Here is a 19,343-nt window from a genome sequence, read left to right as displayed (position 1 = left end):
GCTCTCCAAGTACCACCATTGTGACTGACATTGAAATGTAGAAGTGTAGGCCTGCTACATTTAGCTTAGCATTGTGATGTGTTGCTGCTAACATTAGCGTGTGTGGATGCTTCAGCCACCAGCAGCCACTAGCACTCCTGCTCTGTCTACTATTGTCAACTTCATTTTCAACAAGGCTGCTTGGTAATATTCTCCTCTTGATCTGCACCTGTCTTTTGAACGTTCCCTTTTGGAGCCACACTTGTAGTGCATGTGAACCTTTCATTGTACCCCTGTTTACTGGCGTACCAGCCATCAGTCTAAGTTTAGCTCGACTTAATCATGGATGACATATGCTCATGTGACTACTAGCCTCCTGAAACACAAATATTTGAATAAAGATAAGACTTACTGTCAATTTCATTGCAGTTTAAATATTCAGATTCCAAATTCTGCACTATGCTAATAGTATTATGTGATATATTTTTAATTTATTAGGCTAAATGTTTTTATTTCTGGGATTCCTCCACATAGAAGGAGTTGCATATCACCAGTGCTACGAGTACCATAGTTTAAGAATAGTTGTCCTAGATTCTTGTCATCACTGTGAAACCTGGGCTATGCATATTATTTATGTTTGTATTTGTGTTGCTACAGTCTGGAGTTCACATGCAGGAAGGATTCCACACATGACTTACTCTGTGGCTCGTTTTAGCATAGTGGCCATTTGGACAAGTAACAACAACTTTATGGTATGCATATGTCCCGACGGAGCTTCTTCATACACCCTCTGATGTTGTCATTTTTGCCACGCGGACCCTTGTTGACACTAGTGAACGCATAAAGCCTTATTCCAGGTTCCAGGTTCCAAGTTACATAGCCTTTCCATTGCAAGGAAAATACATATTTAGTTCTTAAAGTCAGTCCTCATCAGAAAAGCGGTCCATATCGATCCACTATGAAAGCAGCTCGTCATGACCCAAATTTACATTTCTTGTCAGGTAGCACCTCTTGTGGCTGTAATAGATATTACAGCCACAAAGGCGAAAGTGAGTAGTATGAAGGGCGAACAACACGGTGAGTTATGCTAACTTACTAATGTAGTGAAGTCACGTTACATGCGTTTGTAACTCTTCTGTATGTTACAGAAGTAACAGAGTGATTCAGACTCAAACTGTGATGCGTTTCAAAACCTAACCAAGTGGTTTTAGTGCCTCAAACTAACCAAACTGTGACTGTATGATGAAGGCCTGGTACACCTGTCACTGGTACGCTGCAGCAGTCAAGTTGTTTTCAGAACGATGATATACGTTGTTTTGAGAAAACCTGAAATTGATCTATTGAGTTGATTTGATACGAAAATGTGTTGTGATCTAACTCTTCATAAGACTTATACTATTTCTGCTCAGTATATATCCAAATATTAGGCTGTCACGGTGCCATGTATGAAATGCACTTAATAGCATCTCTCTGCTGTAGCGGACAGCGGCCTTTACACTTTGCCTCTCTTCCACCCATTCACACAGCCACTCACACTCTTAATGGAAGAGTTGCCATGCAAGATGCTGGCCTACCCATTGGGAGCTATTTGAGGTTCAGAGTCTTTCCAACATGTCCTTGAGAAAGCAGTATCTTGTTCAAGGACACTTGAGCCCCTCTCTCCTTCTATACTGGACTCTCTCAGAGTTATATACATCACCACTCATTCAAAAGCAGCAACACAGGCAATGTAATCAGCCTATCAAAAGAGAGCTTTGGCTCAATTACATGACATAGTAGAAGACCAACACAAACATTGCAGAAACAGATCGGCCAAATGTCAAGTAGACAAGGCTAGACAGAGGAGAAGAGAGTGAATCGGTCGGAAACAGAGGGTGAATTCTTTTCCTGACAAGCGGATTGAGAAGATGCAGACAAAAATAAAATTACCTCCCTTTGATAGGAACAAGTGGTCAGGGAATGGTGGAATGGAAGAAGCATGGGGGGTATGTGAGAATGAATTTGCAGTCAGATTGGTGAAAGGTCACATTTCTTGTGTTGAACGTTCTTGGTAGGTTTTTTTTGGGAAACATCCTTCCATGTCTCCACATCTGTCAGCACTGCAACAAATGTGGCCTCTTTTTCCTCTCTTTCACCCTCTTTGATTTTCATGTCATGTCCTTGTCTGTAAGGCAGATAATGTTTAGTCTAATTGACCATCTATGGTGATGACAAAGGTATCAAAGCAATGGGATTTTGATTTCACGCTCTCTCTTCCTGTTGGACTTTTCCGTTTCTTTCCCTCGGTCGTTTCCTCATTTTCTCCGGGGCATCCAGTTCAAATCTCTATGGTAGTGGTGACAACCCAGAGGTTAGAGATTACGACTGCAGGGTAGACAGTTCAAATCCTCAGAGGGAAATATGAGTGTAGAATGTGAACGAGTATGAAGAGAAGTCTTCTCTCCTCTCACTGGCATATAGCTGCAAAGGAATAACATCCAGTTAAATCAATGGAGCTGCTCATTATATGGTAATATTATCTCTAAAACACAGTAGACTTTGTTGAAATATTACAGTGACTTACATTGTGATATTGAGCCATCAGCCAGCATTTCATTGGACATTTAAAGTTTATTTTGTTATGTAAAGTTTAGTTAATCTGAAGGTGCAATATGTGGGAATATGTATGAATTTTAGTTCAAAATATAAACACACAACACAAAAATCAACTAAAATAATCCACAGAATATGAAAAATAACAGTTGTCTATGTGTCTATGTTCTATGTATTGTGTTGAAGAGATAGCTACTGAAGTTAGCATGCTAATCAGCTAGCCCGGACCTGAAAACCTTTTTTCTCCCAGTGGACTGAAGCTCCTGTGCTAGTGGTGTAAATGTCAGTATTCACCCTGGTTGTCTGTCTAGCCGCACGGCTAATGGAATCAACAAGCCAAAAGTAGCTATAAGTCACAAAAACAATATGGCTTGCAGCAGTTAGCAGTTACTCTGCACATATGTTAACAGTTTGTTGAGATGAATTAAAAGTGTCCACTTCTGAAGTACTGCACCTTTAAGGCATCATTTAAAGACGATATTTGACTATACAATATATTTTTGTAACAATAACATAGTATATGATATATACAAAATAGGTTTTATATACAGCCAATTAGTGGTAGGGAATTTCATGTGCTGTAAAAAAGAAAAAAATAAACATGTAAAGGATGTATAGGGCATCTAAAACTGCTCATCTGTATGATGTGTGGTTCAAAAAGGATTTTTAGGATGTAGAGGTTGTCTTATTGTTATGTCCTTAAACTTAACTTCTCCTAACTTAACTTGGGATCTGGATCTGTTATACTGCTCATACAGGTACATTTAAAAAAACAAAAACAAACCCAAAGCAATCATATTTTTGTTTTTTGGTATAAAGCACAGTCAATGCTTGTAACTGCTTTGGTATGGCAGAGTGTTATTGTATGAGATAAAAAAAAAAAAAAAAAAAATCAGATATTTTCTCATACTTTGTAGATACATGTTTGTGTTGTCAGCTGGTACAAAGTGGACTATGTCACACAGGAGTTTTTGGTGTTGCAGTACTAGCTACGAGCAAATGGAGGAGCTCTAGTGATGTTCTTCTGACCACATGGGAAGACCACTGGGAGGACCACAAGACAAACATTCTGCCTGTGTGTTTGTGTGTGTATGCGTGTGTGTGTGTGTGTGAGAACATCTACATCTGCATGGATCTGTGTTAGCCTCCCTACTGTAGGTGTACACTGTATGTGTTACAACTGCATGTACTCTATGTCTGAACACACAGCTGCACAACAATACATCTGCATTTGTTTTTGTTTGTCTCAGCATGAGGGCCAGTTGTAGTAAACTGTGTGTTTATGCATGTCTCTTTACAGTGTGTGCATGTTGCTTCATGTAGGTTGAACACATGATAGACTTCGCTGACTGAAAGTTGTGTGTGATTGGCTGCAATTTATTGGAATTGTACAATTTTAACATTTTATCACAAACATGTCTCTTAAGAGCAAGAACAAATCTATTATGGGTAACAAAGACATACATACCCATAAGCAGCAATGGCATCAAAGAACCATGGCACAGGCTGCTACATTGAGAGCGATAGAAAGACACATAATCAATGTCAGTAGTACAATATTTGAAATTCTGTGAAATGTGGAGAACCGTTATAGGTGAACAAGTGTGTGGACGTATATATATTGAATATGTCAGAAATCAGTATCAATCTACAATGGATAGAGAGGTAATTTGGTTAATGTTTATGTTCCATTACGTGGAGATTACTTCAATACAAAACACATGCAAATAAAGACTAAAGAACAGAATTATCAATAGAATCATTTTAATTGAATCTTGATAATAGATGTATTCATTTTCAAGACCAGTGTGATGTTTTGTTAGACTTGTCCAGTGTTGTCGTGTGTGCATGCGCATGGCTACAGACTAGTATACCGTCCTTGGAAAAAAAATAAAAATATATCTCCCTGTTAGTGATCCCCTTTTTTAAATAAATGTATCTGTAATCTAACTACATCATTTTTTCCTTTAACTTTACCATAATACAGTCATTGTATTACGTGTGTTCCATTACTCCCCTAGTCTGCTCTTTGTGCTTCTAGTCTTCCTGGCGTCCGCCACATTAAGATACAATACAGACATGCAATAAGAGGGTAAACATTTAAAACGAGAAAACTGTGTGTCAAGCTGTGCAGATACACAAATGAGATAAATCAAGGTGGGGATCATGGTAGAGTACAAGCGGTACAATTATACGTAGCATGAAATAAAATGAAAAAAAACACTTAAGATGTTATATACTGGATAAGGATATGGTGTGGTATGGTAAGGTTTTTATGGATATGATACGTTGCTTGTGAAGTTATGCAAAAAATGTATTAATTAAATTCAGCTGTTGTGTGTCTTTAGTTTGAAGGTATCTGGTTGATGAAGCAGATAAATTAAGAAGTTATGGCCCTTGAATTTAGAAGAAACAAAACTTTGGATAGATGGCAAGATATCTCAAGACTGCCAGAATTATCTAACCTGTACTAAAAGACCACTCAGCTCTGCCAATCGTAGACTTTTGGACAGCTTCTCCTTTAACATCAATTAAATTGGTGTCTGCTTTTACCGAGCAGAACTCATTCTTTAAATCTCAGAATTGACTCCTGAAAAAGAGCAGAGGAGTGCAGCTCAAGTAGTCTGTGGTATGCATAATTGACAACAGAAGAAATGCATTGCACTTGTGAAAGAATTCAATGAAGGAGACAAAAACTGAAAACAGATGCCAGTTTAACAGAGACATACTGCAGAGGAAAGTAAAGGCGTGAAGGTCAATGTTCATTTGACCCTGGTGACTTCGGGCGTTGTGTTCTTTTACTTGTAATTACGAGAACGGAAAAAAGATTATTCTCTGCAAAAACGAAAAAAGAGTTCTGTAAAGGGAAAACAAAACGAGGGTGATTCAGTGTCACTTTTGAAGAGTAAATGTAATTTTCCACTGTGTCTTCTGCATACTGTACAATGACATTCAGCAGCAGACAGATTATCAAGCAGAAACATCCTTTCTCTACATCTAAAGCCGGGCTGTCTTGCAGCCCCGTACATGGTGTTGAAACTGTCCCGGCACAATGCTTGACATTGGTCTTGCAGCAAAGAAAACAATGGCCCTACACGCTCCTATCAAACTCTTACTTAAATCCCCCCTTTTACCCCGCTTTCATTCTGTGTCATTCCGCCTTGTATCTGGCCAGGACTTACAAGTCTCCGGCTGTGACATAAGGGATTCCATGTTGTCCACTCCTAACAGATTACACAAGGACGCAAGACAAAAGAACAGCAACGCGGCCCGTGCATTTATTTGCGTGAGGGGAGAGAGGGAAGGGAGTCGACGAGGCAGTGGGAGAGGGAGAGAAGGGAGGAGTGAAGAGGAAAAAAAAAGAAAGGAACATTTATTTATGGATATGGATATATATGGACTCAAAAGAGCAAAAAATAATACCAAAAGAAAAAGGAGGAATAGAGGGGAGAAAAAGGGGGAAGCATTTCTTTTTTACTCTCCCCCCGGTTATCGCTGGTCCAGGCCGGCATCTTTATTCTACCAGGAGAAAATGCTAATCATCAATCTCAGGCTGCATGCTACGTCTCTGTTTAATAGCTGATAGGGAGTCTCCACAGGCTGCTTTGCTGCTTTGTTTAAAATGACATATAATGGGACTGAGCCTTATCAGCGTCTCAATGCATTCTCTCTCTCTCTCTCCCAGACTCCCTCTTTCCTTCCCTCCCTCCCTCTCTCTCTCTCTCTCTCTCTCTCTCTCTCTCTCTCTCTCTCTCTCTCTCTCTCTCTCTCTCTCTCTCTCCTCTCTCTCTGTCTCTCTCTCCCTGGGATTGTGGTCCAGTGTAAAGGAATAAGGAAACGCAAGCCACGATTGATTTTGAGCCAGGGATAACTTAATCCATCAATTTAACATGAAATGAATATGCAAAAGTGAGGGGAGGGGGGCTGGTGGCGAGGGGAAGCTACAGCCAACCTCTTCAACAATGACAAAAAGGGGAGGACGAATGAATGAAAGGGACAGAGAAAGAGGCAGAAGGAGAGTGAGGGAGGGAGAGAGAGAGACATAACGGATGGGGACGGGTTTGATATTATTAGTTACCACAACCGAAAAACCATATTCTCATCTTCAGGGCGAATCTATCACTAGACGTTTTGGTTTTCGCCATATTTCAAAATGACAAATAAGATGTAGCGGGGGCCAAATCACAATCTCAATTCATTGTCGCGCACACAAATAAATCTGCCGACGTAAATACATCACTGCTGGAGCATAATTTAAGATGAATCTGCAGAGCTGTAAAAGAAACATGCACAATGCCTTGTATGTGTGTAGGACTACTTCAGAATCAGGTCCAGGGTCTGCTGCAAGATAGACTGGTGAAAGATTGTGGGTTCGGCAGAAGTGGATGAAGCATTGAGGTCCTTTACTTTGTTAAACGTACTAATATGACACTGTCAAAACATGTTGAGTCTAAAGTCCAACATTTAAAATTTATGTGAACTACTTGAGTAAACACTTGTAGGTTTTATCAGCAAAATGTATCAAAAGTAAAAATATTCACTGTGCAGTCAAATGTCCCGCCAATTTTTGAATAGTATAGCTGATTTCATATTTTTATTATTGCTGCATAGTGTTTGTGGGGTGTAGGGTGGTTTAATCGACAGCAATACGTCATGTGATTTAAGATCAACACATGTCTTTGTTTTTAGCCAATCTAAGAAGTATTCTGAATTGTTGAGTTAGCTGATAATGTAGGAGAATTTTCTGAATCCACAAAGGAACACTCGCTCAATTTATCAAAATCGAAAAATGACCAAATTTGAAGTGGGAATGGAAATACTCCGGTCACAAACACTGAAAACAAGACAAAATGGAATAAGTTGAGTTTTTGGTGCTTAAAGCAGCGTTATGTAGAAATGTGTGCGACTGAGTGCAACACCACTGTGGTAAAGACAAATTCCAGGTCTGTAACAATTAGCCGGATCTAATGTAGGTGCTAACTTCAACCAAAAATCATGACTTCATAACAGTGTCATGTCTTAAAAAGCATGTATGTTGATTTAAACATGTATGTCCCATATGGAAAAGAAATAGTAAAAACTTATGAGAATTCCCATAGCCTCTAATAGTAAATGTTTATGTTTTATATGTATTGTATGTCTTATAAGACTTATATGTCTCATACTATGATTTACTCATGAAAGTGGCCACTTTTGCATTTTTCTCATACAACATAATTATAAGAATTATATATGAATCAAGTAAACATTACATATATTGTTTATAAGGAATGCGCATGGCAAATTATGCTTTCCATATATGTGCAATATAATGTTTGTACTTTTTAATTACATGTCTCAGTTATAAAGACATGTGCTTTTTTATATAAAACTATTATATTATATATATGATTTTTGTGTGTAAAGTGCATTTAATTTAAAGGTAAACTATGCTTTCTTTATATGTTTTTCATAAGACTGTTGTATGTCAGTCCATTAAAATTACCGTATCAGTATAAAAACATATACTTTTTATATATGAATATATACAGTCATATATAGGTTTTTTGTATGTTAATGTTGTGTAAACTATGCTTGTTTATGTTTTTTTTTACAAGATTCTTATATGTCTGGCAATGCAAATTACCATTACAGTATAACAAATATATGCTTTTTATGTATTAATTTATGACATTTCATACAAGTTTATATAATCAAAAACATATGAATCACATATTAAAATGACATAATGTCATTTGTTCCCATACTGATACTGTCTTAGATCAAACAAGTTTAAAAGTGGCAAGACATGGTTTGCCTGGTCATCACACAGATCAACTAATTTCACCATATAGCGATATAAATGCAGTCTGTATAGATATGTTACATTGAAAACATGGCTGCAAACTTTCAAGTCAGTGGTCTTTATTAACAGTGGAACATTGCTGGGATTACAGTGCCGACAGCAGTAAACTCTAATCTTAGAAAAGATCGTGTTTTCAAAGATATCCTTTGAATGAACTAGTAGCAAGATGGGAATATGAATCACAATTTGTTTAGATATTTTCAAACACGTGTCATGCCTGCATAAAGACATGAAGAGCACATGCTTATTCTACTCCCTCTCTAATATGGGAACAGTGTCACCATTAACTAATTGTTGTTATTACAAACAGGTGTACACATCTAACTGATTTGCCTCTTCACATTCAAAGAAAGGAGAAACAGGGCTTAAAGGGAAATTTTGCAGATTTTCAATTTTACTTCTATCTATCCGAGTTAGCAATATAATGTGAAAAACATCTGTAATTGTTGAGGATGTTCTCTGTGTCTCTGGTGCGCAGCTGCAAAATCTGTTGTTCCGCCGCCAGTGACGTCAAATGACGGTGCTGGCTGTCATTCAGAGCTGCGCCCCAGAGACAGAGAACATCTGCAACAACCACGGGCGTTTTTCACACTCAACCCTAACTTGAATAGAGGTAAGTTTGAACATTGGCAAAAATCTCTGAGCAAATGCTAGTACTGCCTACTGTTTGCTTCATGCTTCATTCATGTAATGTACCAGCACATCTACAGTATGGATTACAAGTACGGCGATTTTTTTTCCTGCACACTGCATATCTCACAATAAACAAGCACTAAGTAGTGCGTAGTATGGTGCCATACATGCTTCCAGCAGACAGTAGTCATTACCAGTATTTGCTAGGCCAAGGCCTATGTGATACACTTGTGTAACTCTTACAGCAAACAAAACAGTTTAATGGAGAGCTGTGGACACAGCAACATTTTTACTTTTTGACCGGAGCTCGGTAATCTTGGCGTTGATCGTGCTTCCAATGCTGGAGAGCTGGGTCCCTGGCCACCTCTCAAGAGTTGCACCTACATATCAACAAAAACAAACAAACAAAAAACAAGAATGTAAAACCTTAGTACAGTGGGCTAAAATCAGGAAACACACAAAAGCAGACTATTGGGGAAACACCTATTGAATCTGAGGTGTGACAAAATGACAAATAAATGACCATTAAAAGCTGAAAACGTACTGTAAATGGCATCCAATTTATTTTTGTCCAGTGGTAGACGAGCATCTCCTCTGCCTCGTTTGTTCCCCCGAAGATTGCTCACCAGCAGTACTTCTACCGGGAAGACTGCGGTGAGCAGATGTCTTACAAATACTGAGGCCGAATTTGCATTGAGGGCATAGGCCCATGCCAGTCTCTCAACCATGACTCCGGTCCCAGGATGGATCTCAACCTGTTTAGACAAGGACACAACGTAAGCATTTAAAGTTAGAAAATGTATGATTTGTTCAGCCCAACAGATTTTAGACATAAAAGCACATTAGATCTGCCATAATCATTAAAAGGTCTATTTTATGTGCTATATTTATTTATACTTTATAAAACAATTACCTTAGAAGACTGGGAGACAGTCAGTGATGGAGTGACAGATGCAGACTTGGAACTGGACAGCGTAGATCTGGGCATGGACAGCAGTGAAGTGGCAGATGGAGAACTGGACCCGGACTGCGGAGAACCTGGGAGGGCCAGCGGTGTTGTGTTAAGCTCCAACCTGGATCTCTCAGGAGATGCAACCGAATCAATTATATTCCTCATGCTCTGTAGGAGTCCTGGCACATCTAGACATAGTATATCAAAAACAAAAAATTAGTTAAGTGTAGTAGTTGTCTAATGGGTCAATTATTGATATAATGATAGCTAGAAGAACCATCTCCTTCAATTTAGCATTCTCTGCTTTTAGGTCCTTGATCTCCTGCTTTAATTCAACTACAGTCTTCCTCGGATTGTTATGATTATCTGGAGAAGGCTGTGATTGACCGTATTGCTTAAGAAACTCGTCTGCGGGGTCTGTCCTTGTGGGAACCTTTGACCTCTGGGTGTCAAGAGAAAAAAAAAAGAATCATCAGATAGAAAACCAAAAGACAAAACCTGGTTGTTGCTGGAGTTGAGCAGCCATACTGTACAACAGAATCAACATCAAGAATCAGTAATCTTTACAGATTTTCTTTTCTAGCTAGATGTAATGCCTATTACAAGGTAGTGCCAACCCCTTACACATTCTTTTTACATTACTACTGGGAAATATGGTCAATACACAGGAGCTAAAAGTAAATTCACATCACCTTAACTTGCAATGACTGAGTCTCAGTATCGGTTGAGCCATCTGAATCATCCCCATATTTTTGGGAGGCCACTGACACCCTCTTTGTCAGCTCTGCAGGTTCGTCTTCCTTCAGCAGTGAGTTAAGTTTACAAGTTGTCTCAAAACGAGTAGCTAAAGAACGAAAGAAAAAGACATACACCAGAGTTATACTCAAATGGCAGATCACTTTTTCGTAACACTAAGACTGAAAATATACTTCAAGCTGGTGATGTGTGCTCCTATGTGCATTTCATTTGAAGGGGTTATGCATTAGGCAAACATGACATCTGACATAAACATACGTAACCATTCAAAAAGGTTTGCTCCATCTGGTGTCAACTGTCAAAGTATTATTATGTCACCTTCAATGTCAAATTGACAGAGGCTAAGTCAAGTGACATGGTTGTCAGTTGACATACTTATATGTTAGGACACTTTCAGCAAACACAACACAGTACTTGTGTTTGTCTAGAGTACAATGGGTATAACTAAGGAATCAAGCATGTATTAGTTGTGCTTATGCATTAACTTTTAGTCAAGTTAACTTGTAGATGATTGCATGTTTCAGAAACAAGGTTTCACTGCCAACTAACAACTTTCTTGCATTTGTAGTTCAGTATACACGATGAAATGGTGACAAAACTGTTACAACAAAAGTATGAGCTCTGTTTAACCAAATTACATTTTAAAACATGGGTTGACTTCTATGAATGTTTGAAGTTTGTACTTTAACAGTTTTATTGCTGTGGACACATTCCACCAATAACATTCCCAATTATTTTATCATTTATACAACACAACAAATGCGAGAATGTCTTCTGTCAACTGGCAATGAAAGGTAACACATGAGCTAAAACAGGCTGAATCTCGCCCTATTCATGTTTGAACAACTAACAAATTCTTTTGAAATGCTGTAAATTCAAGAGGACAATCTGCAATTAAAGCCATAGTAACTCTATCTTACCACTAACAAAGATGATGGTGCCTCTGTAGTGAGGCCACCCTCCTCGTTGTTTCTTCCCATGGCGCCATTCAATGACAGCTGAATAGTTGGAAATGGGATTTCCATCGTGGTCCATCTTGGAATCATCATACCCCCTTATGGCATCAGTTTTTATCTCGCTGAGCTTCCCAAAATCCTCCCCTTCACTCCACTGCACCACGGCAAACTTCCTCTCCATGTGTCCTTAGACAGAAAATATGAATAACCTAAACATCCTTTTTTGGACAAAAAACACTTCAGGTATCTGCAGGGTTAGGCTAGTTAGATTTACGTTTTTTTGATGCCACTCAGAATTAAATTTAAGACAAATGTCATATATATTGTTATATACAATTCTGTTATCTAAATTGATAACACCAAGCACATATTAACCATAATTTCTTCCTTAATTTGATCTGAAATGTTTGAAGGAATATAATTGAAAATTGCATTTTTGGTTTTAAACCACACTTTACATTACCACGCAGTTAAATATGACATAAATCTTAATTCCACATAGGTGAGCACATATTGTGATGTACAGTATATCGATATTGAAAAGTCCTGATGATTATTGTGATTTTTACTTCTTTCATATAGCCTAGCCCTATCTGAAAGGAGCCTCTACAGCCTACAACCAACCAGAGAGGGTCAAGTGGGTCTGGTGTTTGCTATAACAGACAATAGAGAGATGCAGGAAACACATCACTGGTTACAAGATGTTCTTGATTATGGTTACTTTGGCCAAAGGCTGTGCAAACAGATATAGCACATATATAATATAAATAATTATTTTATTTACTGATGTAAAGGGATAAGTTACATTTTAAGTTTAGGATCAAAAACAAATATTCTGTTATATTGCAGCAAATAGAATATTATATATTTTGTGCTTAAAACGATAAGCCTACCCTTTGTAATCTATTCATTCCCCATGATTCTGTCTTGTAAACTGATAATTCCATTGGAAAAATCAATCTAGTTAACAGCTGTTCAGTCCGGATCACCAGCCACCTTAACATTACCCTTGTTTATAAGCAAACACAGGCGGCTATGCTGTATATACATCTCACGATGCTCTAGTGAGAAAATGTAACTTGCATGCAGACTATGTGACTCACCTGTATCTAGATGAGAGACCCCCTACCAGTTGCTCTAATTTGTTTCTCATTAGATCTGCACTGATCTAAGAAATTATCATTTTCGCTCTCCAATAATCCCTGTAATGTTAGCCTAACGTTAATTACTAGGCTACATGAGTTAAAGTAACTTTATCTATTCCTGCAAACATAAATCCTATTAGAGCTAATTTATATTAACATTATGTTACCTTCTAAAATGCGCCACTTTGGGTAATGTTAACGGTTAAGGTTAACGTTAGCTAAGTGACTGTTAAGTTAGCTAGCTAAATGAACGCTGAAAATGAATTAACTTTAGCCAGACAGAAGATCAACTGTTACATGAATAAGTCAAATTTAAGCTAAAACATTTAAACACATACGTTAATTCACATACCTCTAAATTCACCCAGTTGTGTAGAAGCAAAATCTGGCCACACCGTCAAGTACCGCCGTTCGTCTTCATTCAAAGAAGTACCGTTGGTTTGTGAGGTCTCGCGAGATATCGCACAGTGTCCCTTCCCGGGCACCGTACAATCCCTCCACTGAATGTAAAATTACCGATAGTTTGCTTGCTTTTGTGAGATCTCGCGAGATCTCGCACAGTGACCCTTCCCGGGCATCGCACAATCCCTCCACTGAATGTAAAGATACCGGTCGCTTGCTAGCGGTAAAATTGGTTACAGCATGTTTAAGTTACAGCGTGGATGCCGAGGACATTGACGTGAGATAGCGTTGCTTCCCCAGTCTAGTTGACTAACGTTAGCTGCGTTACAAGACAGTAACGGTAATAGCTATGTCGAAAAGAAAACACAACGTTACTCCCAACACTGAAGAAACAGATTGGTTGAGAGAAAATGTTCCAAGACGTACTTTGACAAGATGGAAAAAAAGGTTTGTGCTACGTTTATTTCTTAATGCTGGTGTAATTAATATAGTAACAGTTAACGTTACTGTCGACTGTTTCCTCAGGAAAATCAACAAAACTTTGAGTGACATTGAAAAACACACTGCTCAACGACATGTAAGTGCAGCCCGGTTCTTGTCCTCTCTGTTTAGGAGCTTAAGGTATACATTTCAATAGTTATGTAACGTTATAAGATACTATTTTACTTATAGCCTGCCATACACAATATCATTCAAGCCCTGACATGTGTGGACATACTGCAACAGTTGTGAATCTGAAAGGATAACGTTAGCTTCACCAAAATGTGCACAGCTGGCACAGGTGTTTTTCATGTTGTTTATTCATAACGTACCTGGTGTTTAAAGACCTTAAGGCTGATGTAACATCATGTTGAAACGATAGGTAACGTTACAGCATTTACAGCAACTCCTGTTAGTCAGCTCTATTCACCTCGTGAAGTGAATTCAGTTCAATTCAAAAGGCTTTACTGGCATGAACATTTCAACAACAATGAATAATGGACTTGTGTTACTTTTAGGAAATTGATGAAGATGCCAGCCAAAGCAAAGAGCAGAGAGCAGAACCGTTCACATTAACACAGGTGAGACAAAACTACAGTATTATACAATCTTCTCTCTCTGTCCCTCTCTCGCACACACACACTCTCTTAAACTACTACTCTTAAACTACTATCTCTGTCTCCTCCCATACCCCATCTCTCTCCCTCTTTATCTTATATTTTTGATGAATAATGGACTTGTATTACTTTTAGGAAATTGATGAAGATGCCAGCCAAAGCAAAGAGCAGAGAGCAGAACCGTTCACATTAACACAGGTGAGACAAAACTACAGTATTATACAATCTTCTCTCCTGTCCCTCTCTCTCTCTCATACACACACACACACTCTCTTAAACTACTACTCTTAAACTACTATCTCTGTCTCCTCCCATACCCCATCTCTCTCCCTCTTTATCTTATATTTTCTATGAATAATGAACTTGTGTTCCTTTTAGGAAGTTGATGATGATGCCAGCCAAAGAGAAGAGCATAGAGCAGAACCGTTCACATTAACACAGGTGAGACAAAACTACAGTATTTTACAATCTTCTCTCTCTCTCTCTCTCACACACATACACACACACACACTCCTAAACTACAGCTACTATCTCTGTCTCTGCCCCCACCCCATCTCTCTCCCTCTTTATCTTGTGTTTTTGGTGAATAGTGGTCTTGTGTTCTTCTCAGGAAAGTGATGAAGATGCCAGCCAAAGAGAAGAGCAGAGAGCAGAACCTTTCACCTTGCCACAGGTGAGACAAAACTACGGTGCACACATTTATAAAGTTTATTACATAATTTGGTATGACATTTAATTATCACAAGACAACCAGTGCAATGACAACATTCACACATTCATTTCCGCAGTTCATGTAAGTGTACAGACACTTTCTGTCCTTCCTCTGTTTTGATTCTTTGTGTGTTGTGAATTCCATTTAATTGTGCTGTGCTGTACACCAAAACAAGGTTATGTAGTGGAAAAATAAAAACACAGAACCTGATAAGTTTTAATACAACGCTTCTTTTTCTGTAATTTTAGGACAATGTACCCCAAGCAATAGATGATGTCCACACCCATGGACTAACGGAAGAGCAAAGTTGCATCTCGATTCTCTCCTTTGCATTGAGACACAACACTACAGGTGTATTGATGGAAGACCTGCTGAAACTTTTAAAGTTACATTCTGCTGGGACAAGTGCAGTTCCAGCAAGCAAGTATTTTTTGGAGAAACCATTAGCTGGTATTGTAGATCAATTTGAACAACATCATTACTGCAGCGTATGTACTAAGTACCTTGGCACTTCACAGTCACAAGAAGAAACACTTACATGCGTGTCATGTTCCTCATCCATAACAGTAAAAGCCAGTTTACAGGAAGGACATTTCTTTATCAGTATTCCATTAAAGGACCAACTGAAAGATATTCTTGAGAATCAGGGTATGCATGATCTCTGTTTTCCTGCTGATGACAGTAGTAGACAAGTAGTAAATGATATATGTGATGGCACCTTATATCAGGCCTTGCAGTCAAACAGTGAAGAGGATTTCCTGTCCCTTACATTTAATTGTGATGGTGTACCAGTCTTTCAGTCCTCTAAATTTAGTATTTGGCCAATACTGTGCTGTGTTAATGAGATACCCCCTGAGAGTAGAGATAAGCATGTACTTTTATGTGCTTTGTGGTTCGGTTCCAAAAAGCCAGACATGACCTGTTTCTTCAAACCATTTGTGGAGGAATGTGCCAATCTTTCACAAACTGGTTTTAAGTGGCATCATCCTATTGATCAGTCATGGAGACACGTGAAGGTGCATCCATTGTGCTGTGTGTGTGATGCAGTAGCAAGGCCTTTACTACAGAATTTTAAGCAATTTAATGGTGAATATGGCTGTGGAGTCTGCCTTCACCCTGGGGTGCAAACGAGGAAAGGACAAGGAAACTCAAGGGTTTACACATGTTCAGATGAAAAACCAAGTGACAGAAATCACAAAACCACAGTAGAAATAGGACAAATTGCTGAAAAAGAAGGGAAGACTATATTGGGCATAAAGGGCCCATCTGCCATTGTAGATTTAGCAAAGTTTGATCTAATCAATGGGATGGTCCCTGACTATATGCACTGTGTGTTGCTTGGCGTGTGTAGACAAATGGCGACTTTATGGATCGATTCTAAGAGCTATTCTGAGCCATGGTACATTGGCACACAAACAGCAATCATGGACAGACACCTCTTGTCTATAAAGCCACCAGGTATTGTTGCTCGAGTTCCAAGATCTCTCACTGAACGCAAGTTCTGGAAAGCCCATGAGTGGCAACACTGGCTTCTGTATTATAGCTTGCCAGTTCTGAAAGGCATACTTCCACAGAAGTATCACTCTCATTGGGCGTTACTGATAGAGGGCGTAAGCATTCTGTTGGGATGTGAATTAAGTACAGAGCAGATAAATCACGCCCATGATGCATTAGTATACTTTGTTGGAGGTGTGCAAGCGCTGTATGGGGAAGGGCACATGACATTCAATGTTCATTCACTTCTGCATTTAAGCCAGAGTGTTGTGCATTGGGGTCCATTGTGGGCCCACTCAGCCTTTATGTTTGAAGCTTTCAATGGATACCTCCTGAAACAAGTAAAAAGTAGTCAAGCTGTACCACAACAAATATGCAAACGAGTAATGTTGTCCCGGGCTTTTCCCCGTTTAGCAAAACAGTTCCTAACAAATGCACCAGCAGAAGTTAAAGATTTCTGTAATGAAATGAGAACCGAAAAGCATCATGTCAAGAAGTTTGCAAAGTTTGCTGAGGTGACTGCCCTTGGTCCACCAAATGTAAGATTAATATCTGTTGGTGATCAAGCTGCTCTCCACACAGTGAAACAGGTTCCCACAAACTATGTGGTGAATTACTACAAGAGAATTGCTGTAAATGGAGAAGTTGTACATGGACATACCTACAGCAAAACAAAACAAAGAAACAACTCTATTGTACTTTTGAAGGATGGGAGTATTTTTAGAGTCTCCCACTTTGTTGACATGGGTGATCAGTGTTTATACGCCATAGGGAACTATGGTAAATGCACAGTGCAGAAGTTAGCCAGAGGTTCTCTTATCAAAACTCCACTGAGCTATATGTCAACGGTGCACTTTCCCACAGGCTTTCACAAAGCCATAAACACTACTCAGGTAGTTGGACCATGTATGTATATTCAGTGTCCACAGTCCAGCTCGATTGTATGTCGGCTGCTGAAGACATATTACTGTAAATGAATGATTGTGAACTAAATGTGAAGATGGTCACCTATTAATTTAAGGTCGCTGAGCTGGAAAGTAACTAATTGCTATTACTGTTATTGTAATTGAATGTGCTGTGTTGTACTGTGACTGAACTGTAAGTTCTTTAACTTTAAGGTGAGAAACACAAATCTATTACCAATGTAACTATGATGAAATGGCACATATCAGGATGACAAATACATTTGTTCTTCTTTGATACCTTTGCAATGCATGTCATCAACTTGTATGTATTTCAATTAACATCCAAAAGGACACAAGAGCAAAACAACTTAAAGTTGCATCTTAATCAACTTGGGTCAGTTGGGTCATGTAAAAAAAAAAAAAAAAAAAAATCAATTGCCACTTTTCTGAATTTTAAGTGAATATGCAACTTGTGTAATGTCATATGCTAATTTTGTGAAAAATTAAAATCTTTCTACAGCAAGAAAGGAGGGAGTGGGTCTTTTTTAATCTCATTTTTATTTTGCTTGATATTGAATACACAATGTTGAATATTTGCTGCATACAGAACTTGAAAAATGAGTTTTGCCTATTTTGTTATATATCATTTATTATAAAATTAAAAATAACAACAAATATTCCCCATGTGATCATTTTAGAAAAAATAATAATTTGAGAGAGAAGAAAGTGAACTAAAAACCTGGGTTTCGGAAGTGTTATAAAATGTTAAAAAAAAATAAAAAATACCCAAAACTCATTTGGTCATCTAATGTAATTTTCATTGTAATTTTATTAGAATTTGTTATTTTTTTTATTTGTATGTTTCATGTATGTGGCATCTTACATATATCTTGTAAAGTTTTAATACAACACTTGCAAGATTTCAGTTTCACTAATGATTGCCCAACTCATATAAGTTTGATATTACACATATCTACTAAGGATATTGTTTGTGGATTTACTGTCATATATAGTACTTATAGGTTCCCAAATTATATAAGTTTGATTTTACACAAATTTACTAAGGATCTTGTTCTTGGTTTGACTGTCATATATATTACTTACAAGTTTCAGACAAAACACATAAAAACTTAGCAAAATGTATCTATATCTTTTCCATATGGGGTAACTCTGATCCGAACCTCTCACTGAAGCTGAAGTACAGGACATTGTACCATCAACATAATTTTGAAGATTTTGCTTCAACTAAAACCACCATCTTTCCCTCATCTTTACTAAATGTCATCGGTACCACTCACAGTTGTCAACCACTACCTACCCCATGAACCATCTTTTATATGTGAGTTCTTGTTTTATTTGTTGTTGTTCACGTGCATGAGGACGCAGGAAATGATTGTGATACACATTCTTGATGCCACACTATCCCGCTCATCTACAGGTGGTGTTGATTGGTGGAGAAATACAGCAGTGTGCCATCAAAAAGCAGGAAAGAAGACAGAGAAAGAAGAGGAATTGCATTCAACACAATTGTTAAACCTCGAGGATACCCACAATGCATTTTGGTGAGTAACGCTGAATGTAACCCTTACCTTTTTGGTTCGCATGAACAAACCAAAGCAATTGTAAACATTAAAACTTACAGGATGCAGGATCATATACCAGGCTCCACAGTGCTTTGCTTTTTATGCAACACTATTCTACTCCCCCCCCCCCGTCTTGCTTTCTGTAAATTTCATACCACCTTTGGTTAATGGTTGTAAGCAGTCAGTGGTTTGGTCTCATGTGCTTCTGCATTTCCCTGTGATCTCATAGCAGTGTCACCACTTCTTTTCCATCACCGAACTGAAAGAAGCTCTCAGTGCCATAGATATCAGT

General features: G+C 38.3%; 2 protein-coding genes across 9 annotated transcripts; one reads left to right on the top strand and one right to left on the bottom strand.

Moving 5' to 3' along the window:
- Nucleotides 1–8,458: 8,458 nt before the first annotated feature.
- On the bottom strand, nucleotides 8,459–13,363 carry LOC119006166. The gene is made up of 7 exons (XM_037074596.1): nucleotides 13,211–13,363; nucleotides 11,678–11,899; nucleotides 10,694–10,845; nucleotides 10,389–10,443; nucleotides 9,963–10,189; nucleotides 9,594–9,804; nucleotides 8,459–9,429 (listed from the first exon to the last, which is right to left on the bottom strand). The coding sequence occupies exons 2-7, from the start codon at nucleotides 11,892–11,894 to the stop codon at nucleotides 9,308–9,310; spliced, it is 984 nt and encodes a 327-aa protein (XP_036930491.1). The 5' UTR covers nucleotides 11,895–11,899; nucleotides 13,211–13,363; the 3' UTR covers nucleotides 8,459–9,307.
- Nucleotides 13,364–13,371: 8 nt separating this feature from the next.
- On the top strand, nucleotides 13,372–18,271 carry LOC119006163. Of its 8 annotated transcripts, none has more exons than XM_037074586.1 (7): nucleotides 13,372–13,707; nucleotides 13,786–13,837; nucleotides 14,259–14,321; nucleotides 14,493–14,555; nucleotides 14,736–14,798; nucleotides 14,968–15,030; nucleotides 15,318–18,271. In XM_037074586.1, the coding sequence occupies exons 1-7, from the start codon at nucleotides 13,610–13,612 to the stop codon at nucleotides 17,538–17,540; spliced, it is 2,625 nt and encodes an 874-aa protein (XP_036930481.1). In that variant the 5' UTR covers nucleotides 13,372–13,609; the 3' UTR covers nucleotides 17,541–18,271. The 8 variants fall into 8 exon arrangements, with proteins under 8 accessions (XP_036930481.1, XP_036930483.1, XP_036930478.1 ...); XM_037074588.1 differs by having other exon boundaries at nucleotides 14,948–15,030; XM_037074583.1 differs by having other exon boundaries at nucleotides 13,372–13,837.
- Nucleotides 18,272–19,343: the final 1,072 nt, after the last annotated feature.

This window comes from Acanthopagrus latus, chromosome 17 (genome assembly GCF_904848185.1).
Source record: "Acanthopagrus latus isolate v.2019 chromosome 17, fAcaLat1.1, whole genome shotgun sequence".
NCBI lineage: Eukaryota > Metazoa > Chordata > Actinopteri > Spariformes > Sparidae > Acanthopagrus > Acanthopagrus latus.
The sequence above is the reverse complement of the archived record's forward strand: the minus strand, read 5'-3'. Positions and strand labels throughout refer to the sequence as shown.

Bases quoted from the DNA above. Each gene is read 5' to 3' on its own strand.
- LOC119006163 (XM_037074583.1), top strand. From the start codon at position 13,610: ATGTCGAAAAGAAAACACAACGTTACTCCCAACACTGAAGAAACAGAT. The intron at 14,322-14,492 runs GTGAGACAAAAC...TATTACTTTTAG, and splicing joins AACCGTTCACATTAACACAG to GAAATTGATGAAGATGCCAG. The intron at 15,031-15,317 runs GTGAGACAAAAC...CTGTAATTTTAG, and splicing joins AACCTTTCACCTTGCCACAG to GACAATGTACCCCAAGCAAT.
- LOC119006166 (XM_037074596.1), bottom strand. From the start codon at position 11,894: ATGGAGAGGAAGTTTGCCGTGGTGCAGTGGAGTGAAGGGGAGGATTTT. The intron at 10,190-10,388 runs GTCAATCACAGC...TACTATGTCTAG, and splicing joins CGAGTTTCTTAAGCAATACG to ATGTGCCAGGACTCCTACAG. The intron at 9,805-9,962 runs GTAATTGTTTTA...TTGTCTAAACAG, and splicing joins CTGTCTCCCAGTCTTCTAAG to GTTGAGATCCATCCTGGGAC.